We start from the raw sequence: 12,953 nt of genomic DNA on the forward strand, positions 1-12,953 counted from the left end.
ATGGTATATACTCAATGAATATTTATTATTAAGCAAACATATGAATAAATGAATGCACAAATGAATAAACGCATGAGAAAATTAATTCAAGGTTATAACAAAAATAATTTTTAAAATTTTTGTTCCCTTTTTGCTAATAAAACCTCCAAATGAAGAAATCATTTGGATTTTTTCAAACTGACAATGTTTCCTTTAAATGTCATTATATTTGATTTCATCAAGAGAATTATGTACATTAGCATCTAAATGAAACACAAATATGTTCTTTCTTTGAAGTACAAAAAAAACCCCAAAACGCTTAACTTGGAAATATGGAAATATAAACATCTCTGGAGAAGTACATGTTGATATCACAGCCATGGACTTCGACATATATATTCTTTGCACCATTTAGATTCATCTATGCATAAAAGATAAAAATCTACAGTCAGCTTCATATTTTAAAAAATATGAATTTTATTTAAAGTCTGTATGGGGCATTTCTTCATGTATAAATCCCTTTTGTGTGTGTCTCTTCAACTTTATCCGTGTAAAAATAAAATAGACAACTATCTAGTTAATAGCTACTGCCTCTCCACTAAAACACAAAATGATTTGTCAAATAGATCTCTCTGAAGTATGAGAAATGTTTAGGTAGGAGGAACTTGAGTTATTACAATAAAAAAAAGAAAATGGAATTTCTCATTTCCCTTGGAACAAAGGAATTTGTAGAAGACACACGTAATTTCTCCTAGTTCCATGAAGATTAGATATTTAATAGAACCATAAGTTAATTTTCTGAAAATCTTAAATTGTTTTTCCATACTTTTTAAAAAGATTTGTTTATTTATTTGAGAGAGAGCACGCATGTGCCTGTGAGTACACTCAAGCTGGGGGGAGGGGCAGAGGGAGAGGATGGCAAGCACAAAGCTTAATCTCTTGACCCTGAGATCATGACCCTGAGATCCGAAATCAAGATTTGGACACTTAATTGATTGAGCCACCCAGGAGCCTCTGTTCTTCCATACTTTTTACCCTACTATTACATACTTCTCAATGTATTTGAAAAATCCATCTGTATTCAATACAGTATGTAGAATATTTTCTAAAAATGTTTAGGAAACATGAAGATGATGCTTTTAGATTGTCAATTTCATGTAGAGAGTTTTCCAGCGGACTGACTGATGTTTTGGACAGCTTTGGAAAACTAATGGAAGCTATTTTCTATGTGAAAGAGCAACATAATAAATGAAATAAGTAGATTTCAGTGTTCAGTGCTATGGAGAGTATATATTGAAATTGCATGTTAGTGGGCTTTTTAAATGAGACTAAACCAAAATGACTTCAGGGCAATCATATATTAGACTTAGTTTGGTTGCTAAAGCAGCTATATCTTAAAATAACACTCTTATTTAGATAGTTGCACTATTACCTGGCAATGTTTGCTCTAGGCTTCTTATCTAATTAATGCCCATTTGGTTTAGTTTTGCTTATTATTTAAATTAACCATGTTTGCTAATAAAATGTATGGCAAGTGTTCTGATTTGCATTTTCTTTGAACCTTACATACATTTCCTAATGGTTCCAGACCACTGCTGCTACCGATTAAAAAAAAAAAAAAAATTTAAAAGTTTTATTTTATCGCCAACAAATCTTGAGAGTTGAGGTAAAGCTCTCCTCTGTGATCTCATTTTTTCCCTTTCAAAGTTTCATTAATAAATATATTCTACAACTTGGAATTGAGGAAAAACCAGAATTACCTTTGGAAATGCCAGAAGTCTTTAAAATTGTTTAATATCAGCTTTGCTCAGTGAACAATCTAGGGCTCTTCTTAGGTGTTTTTTAGGCTCATCAGGGAGAAATATATTGCAAGGAATAGAGTCAGTCTTACAGGTAGGTTCAGTCCGGGAGACACTGGGGAGCCAGATGCATGTGTTTTTGAATCTCCTTCTCAGGAGATCTCCTTTCTTAACATTTATGACCTCCTTTCTTGCCTTTTTTTTTTTTTTAAAGATTTTTTATTTTTTATTTATTTATTTGAGACAGAGAGAATGAGCATATGAGAGGGGGGAGGGTCAGAGGGAGAAGCAGACTCCCTGCCGAGCAGGGAGCCCGATGCGGGACTCGATCCCAGGACTCCAGGATCATGACCTGAGCCGAAGGCAGTCGCTCAACCAACTGAGCCACCCAGGCGCCCTCCTTTCTTGACATTTATACCCACCTCTTTCCCCGCTTTCCGCACCTAGTTCTGTTGGCCACTTGATGGTTTAACCCATCTTCCAGCTTCTGATCTAGACCTTACTTTCTGCCTGGAAACTACTCCTACTGAGAACTTAAAGCAGTTGAAGGCCAAGCTTATCTTGAACTCCTTCTCTCATAAGGCCCTATATATAGGATGCAGTGTGGCCAAATGACCAACAACCTTAGCCTGGGTTTGAATCCTTGTGCTGCCACTTCTTCCCTGTATGGCAGCAGGGCTCATTACCTAGCCTCTCCAAATTTCAGTGGTCTCTCTGGAAAAATGGAGTACATTAATAATAATCATACAATTATTATACAATTATACAACAATCATTATACAATCCACTGACTTTAACCACTTTTTCATTATCCGTCACTCCTGCCCCTGTACCCTCCTTCCCTTCCTTAGCTTCGAGGAAGTGGGTCTTTTTTTTAATCATTCCCTTGCAAAACCCCTTTGCCACTCCACCCCTTCTCCCCTGACAAACTCCAAACAAAATAAAACCCAACTATCTGCCTAACCCAGGCCAGCAACCAAGCAACCACACCTGGAGAGGGAAACAAACACAATTGTGTTGGCTAGTTTCACTTTAAATTCATGACAACAAATCTCAAGTGGCCAGTCCACACTGCTCAGCAGTCATAAGTTCATATACTTTATGATTCTCTTTCCTACAATCTGAAATAACTATTTCTCATCTTGCTCCCTGTCTTCAAACTCTCAATACTTGATCCTCCAAGACTTCACATGCTGGTGAAGAACTTTTGTCATACTTCTCATCTCAGCTACTGACGTAACTGCATCTGCGCCCACTCCCTCTGCCTTGGCTCACCTTCCCAAGACTGAAGAATCTGCTCCCCTGCACCTGCGTGCTGGAGCCTCTGCCTTCTTGCCTACACAAAGGATTGCACTCTTGCAATTTTCCACTCTCTCTTCTGCATCACTAATTTCCCCCTCTAGGCTGCACTATTTGCAAAAGTTGCAGTGTCTCCTGTGTTCAAAAAGGAAACAACAGTAAATACATAAATAAAACAGGCAATAAAACCTCCCTTAAGCCTACCACCTCCTAAAGTTACCGTCCATTTCTTTGTTGCACTTCAGAACAAAACTTCTCAAAAACATCTGTGCTCATGCTCTGCAGTTCCCTCGCTTTCCTCTCCATTTTCATGCTCCCTCCCAAGCACCCGCATTGCTGTCATTATTTTACTATATTTTTCATCAGCACTGACATGGTTAGCAGCACCCTCACCCCCAAACCCCCTCCCCCCAACGCTGGCTTCTGCGATACCATCCCTCTTTATTTTCTCCTACCACTTTTGCTCCTTCTCATCTGTCCAATCTCTAAATGTGCAGTATCTCAAGATTCAGCCATTTGGTTTTCTAGCTATAATCTCTCCCCAGGTGTCATCGATATGACAGTGACTCCTAAATTTATATCTCCTGTCATGACCTGTCATCAGACCTCTGGTCTGATACGCCAGATTGTCTACATGATTGACATCCCTAATTGTATGTCCAGTAGTTATCTCAAATGCAAAACATCCAAAAACTAATTGATTGTTCCCTCTAAACCCATCTTTTTCTGCACTCATCCTTATCTCATTAAACAGCCCCACGGTGCACTCATTTGCTGTAGCAAAAATCTAGTCTCTATCCTTGATCCTTCTCTTTTCCCTGCCCTTTATAGCCAATCCATTAGCCAATCTTATTGGCTCTAAATGCAACACACATCATGATTTTTCCCATTTCTCTCTTCATCTGCTGTAATGACTCCCAAGTCCCAGCTACAATCATTTCATACAGATCACTCAATTGTCTTCTAAACGGTCTCCTTGCTTCCACCCTGCCCCATCCCTAATAATTTTCCTCACAGCAGCCAATGTGATCTTTTAAAAAGAGATCACTCCCCTTTCAAACCTCTTTTCGTCATCCACAGAATGAAATTGTAATTTTTACCATGCCCTATAAAGCCCCACATGATCTGGCTGTGACCCAGAGATCTGTGATTCATGCATATGGCTATTATTTCAATCATTCACAGATGGTTCCCTTGTCAAGGCTTTTGTACTAGCTGGGAGCTTTCCTTGGAATGCTTTATCCTAAGTGTGCAGACACTGGCCCTTTTTCATATTCTTGACTCAGCTCCAGTGTCACCTCCTTAAAAGGCTTTTCTCTGACAATCTGATTTAAGTTAGGTCCTTCTCTGTCATGGTATTGTGTTTAATTTTCTTCACACAATTCATCATTCTCTTGTGTTAATTGTTCAGTTCTTTGTTTGCTTATCAATCTATCTCCCTGTATTTGAATTTAAGTAAGTTCCAGGAAAGAAGGAGATTTGACTGCCTTCATTGTAGCTTTTCCAGCAATAAGCTCAGCTCAAAGTTAGTATTCCAGTAATCAGTTTAACAACTAATACTTATAAGGTTATTATAAGAAGTAAATAAAATAGTGTTTTAATTGCTTAGCACTTCACCAGGCACAAAATACCTGCTGAAAAAGCTAGTTACTGCCATTATTATTATTATTATTATTAGGTGTTCCTTAAATATGTATCAGGAATGTTAATTAAAATAACTCATGCTAATATCTTAAGTAGTTTAGATGAAGGATTTGTAACACTAACAGTTATTTTCTAAGGTAAGCAATATTTTAAGCTAGACAAGCAAATTAAGTTTTTTGCATGTAGGTGAATGTTTCAACATCTCTAAATTCAAATCACGTAGTTAGCGACTGCTTTTACCTACTGGTAAGACTGAACCTATTCATGTCCTCTAAGTAATCAACCATTCCAAATATAAGGGCAACTTCCTTGAACTAAATTAAAATCAGAGACCTTATCACTAGACCTAGGTTCATTTAATTTAAGCCCATTATTAAACCTCCCACTTTTCAAAAATGTATGACTTGAGGGAAATCTCATTAAACTTCACGGAGAGGCGAAAGTGAGCTTTGCTTTCAGAGCCAACCAGAAATGGAGCCATTAGACATGTGTGTGATGAAGTACAAATTACCAAGGTGATATTAAAGTGGGGCTAGAACACACAAGAAGGTGGTATTCTACCACCTATTTTAGTCTTTGTCCAAATCCTTTGTGCAGGTATCCTAGATGGCAGTAACAAGAATGAATTTGGAAAGAAAATATAATAACCCCAAAACACACAACAAAAAATGATACATGTAAGTATTTGAAACATTCTAGGAAATGTTTTTCTAATCCTATCTACATTATAAAAAGTTCGTATAGACATGGAGATTTAATCATGCCTCTTATTTATTCAAATCCTGTAAGAGAGGTCATATAGGTCATTCTTGACTCCCTATTCCATAGTTTATGCACATAGGTGCTTTGTAAAGATTGTTCTTAGATTCACTTCTAGTTTTTCAGAAATTTATTTTTTATTCTCTCTTTTTTTCCACTTAATTTATATTTTTATTTGAAATTAATACAGGGAAGAATGTACTTTTTTGTGGAGATGAGTTAGCTCAACTTATGGACTGCACTATTCTTGTTTGGAATGTATACGATGTTACCAAGATAAGTAACATGGAAAAAGTTTTAAGGATAGTATTTAGTATAAAAGGCATCTATAGAAAGAAATCATTTGACCAAAACAGTTAAACAAATACTTTTCACAGCCCTTAGTATCTCTATTAGGGGACTTATATTTCTCACAACATTTTAAACCATGCAACATCATTGCTTGGGAAAGTACCATGAGTCAGTATTCTCTAAGAACAGCTCTAAGAGAATGAATGATAGTGTAATATGAAGGTATGCTTTGAATTCACAGTGTATTCTCTTATTGAACTTATTTACAGAATGCATTTAAATTGGCATGGTGGATTTGTTATTTAAAAATTGGTTATCTATTTTTTTTTTCCACTATCCTAATACCCTCCCCATCATAGTTTATCCATTCACTGTGTTTTCACTGGGGAAAAAAAAAAGATGGAAACTGTTGACTTATTTGAACTTTCAGAAAGAAAAAAATCAAAGGATCGATTTAGCTACTGGTTCAGAGCCAGATGCATGTGTTTTTGAATCTCCTTCTCAGGAGATCTCCTTTCTTAACATTTATGACCTCCTTTCTTGACATTTTTTCTTTTTAAGATTTTTTATTTTTTATTTATTTATTTGAGACAGAGAGAATGAGCATATGAGAGGGGGGAGGGTCAGAGGGAGAAGCAGACTCCCTGCCGAGCTCTGGTCTAAACTGTAAATGGGATATGAAACTGATGTTGGTGACCAAAATTATGTTTTCAGAGTTACTCCAGAACAATCCCATGCATATACTTCTGGTTCATTATTATTAACTATAGCAGTTGGTTTTATCAGTAAATTTTTTAAAATTTTATTTTATTATGTTATGTTAATCACCATACATTATGTCATTAGTTTTTGATGTAGTGTTCCATGATTTTAAAAAAGAATTCATAAATATGGGACCTTGGAACAGAATTATTTTGAAAGCAGTATCAACAACGGGAAGTGAGGTGTTCCCTCCCAGCCAATTAAAGCATCTGCCTCTATTCTTGACCACTATGATTCATTAGATCCTTCATTTCCCTGTGAAGATGTAAAACTTTAAGAATGTTCTCATTTCTTTATTAAGATAGAGTAAGAGGACAATCACATTTTTTTTTCCACAAATAAGTCTCCTCACTTTTTATAAAATAAGTCAGGAAGCAGAAAGTAGAATGTTGGTTGCCAGAGCCTGGAGAGAGGGGAGAAATAGAGTGTTATTATTTAATGGGGACAGAGTTCCAGTTTGAGGAGATAAGAAGTGTTCTGAGAGTGGATGGTCGTGATGACTGCGTAACAATGTGAATGTACTTAAGCCACTAACCACACACCCAAAAAAGTGTTAGAATGGTAAATTTTATGTTATATGTATTTTAGTACAATAGAAAGTATTGATTTGTTTAAAATGTAAGCAGGCCGGCAGGTATCGGAAGACACATTCTTTCCAAATTACAGACCAAAGTTTTATACTTGAGGGAGTTCCCATGAATTACATGTTGTCCAGTTTTAACATAACATAAAAATTTATAGCCAGTCTATTCTGCAAATTCTAAGCAAAAACAGAAAGACTAGACTGGAGGAACTATCAGGAAACATTGTCTTCCTTAAAATTACACTTCTACCCTTATACCCTGTCCAAGACTATTTCAATCATAGCCCTCTGGACATTGTCTACACTCAAAAAACACTCAGGTAATGCATCAATGAAGAGATCAATAACTAAAATAAATACAAGGGATCTATATCCACTTGAATTGAATTGACGAATAACTGGACCAGACACTATAATTAAGTAGAAATGCTCTGTGTATTATGATTGCGTAAAAACACCAGTGTGAAGTCTGAAGTGTAAATATTATTGCAAATGCCAGTTTCTAATTTATCTTTGCATGGTAGCAATGACTTAAGGACTCCTGCATGTCCTCTTTCTCTACATTAAATACATTTCAGAAACCAACTGTTTTGTTGTGGGGAGGACTCAGAGGTCTGGTTCCAAATAACTCAATGGCCAAAGTGTATCTTATGAAGGATTCAGGATGATTGGGAGAGAAACAAAAAACTGTTTTCATGAGCTGTCTGAGGCCTCTGCCTATGTTCAACATACAAGGGGAAGATCAACATTCACAGGAAGTTTGGTTGGACTGAAGAAGAGGGTCTGGAACACCTGTATGAGCAGTATGTTCTCAGGGCGGATGCAACGCAGCAGGAAGTGGTGTGAATTCCAGCACCCTCTGGACAACCAAGAGGAGAAACCTCCAATCGGTGGGGGGAAAAAAACAAAAAACCAAAGTATCTGCAAATTAATATTGTAACTCACACTGCCTCTTTGCTTTACAATTCTCCATTCTCTCCCCTCTCACTTTTGTTCACGGTCCCTAACAAGTGTGTATCCCAGTTGGCAGTCAAATGCAAATAACTCACTCAGCCGTCCACTTGACTCTCCTGTTCTGTTGATAAGAGAACCAGCCCGATGACAGGGGACAGAGACCTGAGTCAAACCCATTCTGTCACTCCACATTTTCAGAAGCATATGCCCCTTTGAGGTTACCCCATAATACAGTCCTTAGATTACCTCTGCATTGTTTTTGTTTGTTTGTTGCTTTGCTTTGTTTTTAAAGAAAGAGAGAAAAAGAGAAAAGAGAGAAAAAAACAGATGTTAAAATATCTGGAACCAAAATGATCAGTATGTTTTCTGAAGTTGGAAATTGTTGTTTTAATTCTCCCTTTGGGTAGTTTCCAGGTAAAGGGAATTGTACGATCATTACACTATTTTCAAGGTATTTAAGCATGCCAAAGTATGCTCACACATGAAGGGCTGAGGCACTAAGATGTAGGAAAAACACCAGTCACTTTTTCTACTGTTGCAATCAAGGCATCACACACACTATCAAACTGCGAGTGACTAACTGGGTATTAGCTTTTAGGAATGCAACAAAATTACATCGGCATAGATGTATCTGGTGTTCAAGGGTAAGAATTTCAACACGAGAAAGGTGCAATGAGAGAACAAGAGGAATCCACTATTCTACATTTAAGAAATCTAAACCTGCACAAGGATCCATACCTGGTGATATACTGGGTTTTATTTATTATTTTTAATTTCATTCTTGGTAATCAATCAAAAAGTATCTAAACATGTGAACTGAAGCCAGCATACTTTAATCCATATACGTGTCCCACTTTCTCTAATTCTGTAAAGATAAAATGATTGAGAAAAGGTCTGACAAGTGAAAATAGTTAAAGATATTTGGAGCCAGAGATTTTAGAGATTCTCTCTTCAACTCTCTCATTTTATCAACGAGAAAAGAATGTCAACTTTGAGGAGTTAACAGCGACTGAATTTGGTTACATTAAAAGTGAATTTTCTCTCATATGCTTTCCTATTAAGCCATGAGTTCCATGAAGGCAAAGACTGGGTCACTTAGGTATATACAGTCATACAGTAGGTGCATATGCAGTGTGTATGTATGTATACATGCATGTGTGTATACGTATGTATATAGTATATAGTAGGTACACTGTCAGTACACAGCAAATGTTGAATGACTCAGTGAAACTGATCTCGACTTTCCAAGATCTCAAAGAGCTAGGAAAGGAGTCCAAGCATCTTGAATCGTCGCATTCTCTAAATGTTCTTACTCTCGGAACTTTTATATTGGAAAATAGTCAAGTACCAACATAATCTCTTCCCAGTCTACAACTCATGCTTTATATTCTACCCAACTAATTAAGTCGTAATATTTATTTCTTCAAATAATAATTGAATTTTAAAGTAAAATCTTAAGGAAATTATTCCTATAACATTTTCTCAATAAAACAGTCACATTTTAAGTCCATTATGTAAATCATTATTTTCTCTTTTCTTATGAAGATGTTATTTCTTGTAAAGCAACTTTAGTATGAGAAATAACCATATAATCATGACTCATTACTACTAAAATTAGTATCTATAGGTAAAGCCATTCCTTCAGAACAAAATTTGTGTTCACAGTAAGACTGCAGAAAGGGAATCAAGTCTGTTCTATGTTTATAGCTTTATAAAGGTAATCTGTATAGGGGCTTTAAGAACAATACAGTAACAGAATTTCTTTTGGTTCTTTTATATAAACATGTAAGAATCTTACTGTTTGCATATCTTGGGACATGATTTCTCAGTCCTGTTGTCTTATTGGTAGCCAGAACCTTAACAAGTACCTATAAATGGTCATTTTTATACCTTATAGTAACTTCTCAATTCTATGTACAGAAATCCTAGTTACCTATGTGCAAAAGTATTAGCACCACCAAACTTTCTCATTGACTATCAATAAAATGATCAATTATGTTCAGTAATTATAAATATTATATAGAATAAAAATTTAAAATATGGCTCTGTTCTATATTAAATAAAAATCTCAAGTAAAATGAATAACATAAATGTTGTAATTCTTTTAGTTAGATAATACTATTACTTATTCAACTAAAGTATTCCTTCTTAAATAAATTTTGGTTCTTAAAATGGTAACAGGGATAAATATTAATATATTTGAGAACTTTTGTTTCAAACATAAGAAGAACATCAAAATACAATATTGTTTTTGTATTTCTCTTCATCAACACTGGGGATAAAAAAACAAAACAAAACATGTGTTTTGACCATCCAGTTTCTTTCTTCTTGGTAACAAACCAAGAAGAGTCCAAGAAGAATCCAAACTCATATTTTATAATTCCTTAAAAGCTAGGAAATAAGATAACAGAAAGAAAGAGAGGCAAATAAGTGGTTTTCCAGCGCCTGGGCCTGCTGTATTCATTCTGAAAAGCTAATGAACAAGTTAAATTTTCTAGCAATGCAATGTTCCAGATATAACCACAGGAGAAGAGAAACAGGAGTGCTTATATTTGGTTGTAGCAAGCATTACATATTATAGAAGAGTACAGGCTGGGATATTTGTATACATATATAGAAATCAGTTGAAAATCCAATTTTGCAAAATAAGAATTCCCTTTTCAGGGAGGTAAAAATCCATATTTAAATACAGTTAGCATCCAAGGTCATTCAATAATGCCTTATTCACATTTCAGAAGAAAACATTCATCCTTTACAAGAGTAGACTTTTAAAGAATATGACCACACATGCATACACACAAAATAGTTTGTATCAATTTCTATGTTCTGTTCTGGAGGAAAGATGCTGGTGAAAACTTTAATAAAAATAAATCATTAAAACAAGAGGAATCATAATATGGTTTCCAAATTTCAGCCATTAACAACCTACAGTAATTGTAAAAATCTACTTGACTATGATTTGGTAATCTCTTAATTTGAGTGGCACATCTGTAAAATATTTAATGTTGTTGCAAACAATAATACAGTTTTTAGGGGATATTTATTTCTGTTTTTTTTCCTTTAGCTCATTTTTTTTCTCCCTAAGTTCACTGATTTTACCCCTTCTAATTTTAAATTTATTTTACTAGTTCTTATCCAATATGGGGACTAAAAATATAAGAGGCTAACGATTTTAGAGACATTTCACTTGTTCCAAAAGACAAATTCATTTGACGGAGGCAAATCTGATCATAGTCACAAAACAGGGCTTCATGGGAGATTTCTGCAAAGTATGGCAAGGAATCATACACTGAGTGAATGGCTACTGACAGAAAGTTAGATCCCTTGTATATGTTCTATTACTACTTCTTTTTTTTTTTTTTAAGATTTTATTTATTTATTTTAGAGAGAGAGGGAGCACAGGAGAGGGGGAGGGCCAGAGGGAGAAGCAGACTCCCTGCTGAGCAGGGAGCCCGATGCGGGACTCGATCCTGGGACTCCAGGATCATGACCCGAGCCAAAGGCAGTCGCTTAACCAACTGAGCCACCCAGGCGCCCCTCTATTACTACTTCTTCATGGTAAATCAATAAGGAAAACATTAACATTCATACTCCCTGAATATAGAAACTGAGGCTTACTGAGGTCAGAAACTTTTCTAAGATCACATACAGTTATTAAGAGAGAAAGCTAGAATAAAAAACCAGAGTATGACTTTCTCTAAGACTCGTAAGATTTCCCTGCTGTCTCCCAAAGCTTAGAGACTCATTAGGCTGATCCCCCCTCACTGAGGCCCAGGGATAGTGAAGTCACTTCCCTGAGAGCATAAAACCAAGTGATGAATGAGTCAAGCCAAAACAATCCTTGTTTGCTTCACTGTCCTATATGGCTTTAGCTTATTTTTAACCCCCAAGGCACACTTGAAATAAGGAGATGTTTCTAGAGAACTGACTTCTGGCATTAGGCTCCTTATCTTCAGCCACACCTAGTCTAATTTAAGTCCTTTTGAAAGTTATATCAGCTTTCCAGGACAGGAAAACATTAATCACTGGATAACACTGCTTCATAAATATAACCTTATTGGACCTCAAGAAGGGCCTTTGATGTCTATAATTCATAAGTGCAAAATAGGGATGATGATGAAACATCCCATTCTAATTAATCTGTCAGGAAGCAAAGTCTCTCCATTCCACCTCTTTCAAGGGGAAGGTTTTGTTCATTCCTTCAATCAGTTGTGGCATCTAGCACATTATGTCCTATACTGGTAAATATAAGTAAATAGACATCTTTGCTTCCTGATGGGACAGCCTTTAATCATTGTCACATTTATAAAACTGTGTGCTATTAGTAAACCAATCCTTCCTTTAATTAATTCAAGTGTGGTTGAAGAAGATGCGCAATCCATGCTGCTCACTCACTGTGCTCTTCTGGAACATTCCTTCACATGGAAACCACCAAGCACCCAAGGAAATGAATGAATGGGGCAAGCGAAAATTACACGTGTAGAGATGAAATAGTGAACCTTTCCGTGACTTACCCTTGAATTTACTACTTCCAGGGAGACGTTCTGAGGCGGGGCACTTGGCACTAAAAGGAACAAAACAAGGTGATATGGTTACTGCCAAAGTCAGAAAAGAGAAACTACAACCCTCTGTGAAAAGAGAGAGCGTGACTTTCACAGTTCATGATGGTAATTAGGTAGGCTGATCCAGGTGGCACTTCAAAATTTTCCTGGGGAGATGAAAAATAACTGCCTCTGTTTATTTTTTCTCACTTGGTAGGGCCAGGCATCCATATAGGGAGCAACCCCCCCCCCCAAATTGTTAGGCAAGAGAGCACCTGCCATGATACCAAATACTGCCATTTAATTACGGCTTTCTTGTTATAACCTTCCCAGAGAAACCAA

At 36.2% G+C, this 12,953-nt stretch overlaps 1 protein-coding gene across 1 annotated transcript in view; it reads right to left on the reverse strand.

The window, feature by feature from the left end:
• The window catches only part of DCC (DCC netrin 1 receptor), a 775,798-nt gene that overhangs the window by 307,745 nt on the left and 455,100 nt on the right, over nt 1-12,953 (reverse strand). Inside the window, exon 12 of the mRNA XM_064578790.1 lies at nt 12,585-12,634. Coding sequence (XP_064434860.1) covers nt 12,585-12,634 — 50 coding nt within the window. The remainder of the gene's footprint in view (nt 1-12,584; nt 12,635-12,953) is intronic.

The sequence above is a fragment of the Mirounga angustirostris genome, unplaced genomic scaffold, assembly GCF_029215605.1.
Source record: "Mirounga angustirostris isolate CCGP_5_RB_7025 unplaced genomic scaffold, mMirAng1.0.hap1 SCAF_14, whole genome shotgun sequence".
NCBI lineage: Eukaryota > Metazoa > Chordata > Mammalia > Carnivora > Phocidae > Mirounga > Mirounga angustirostris.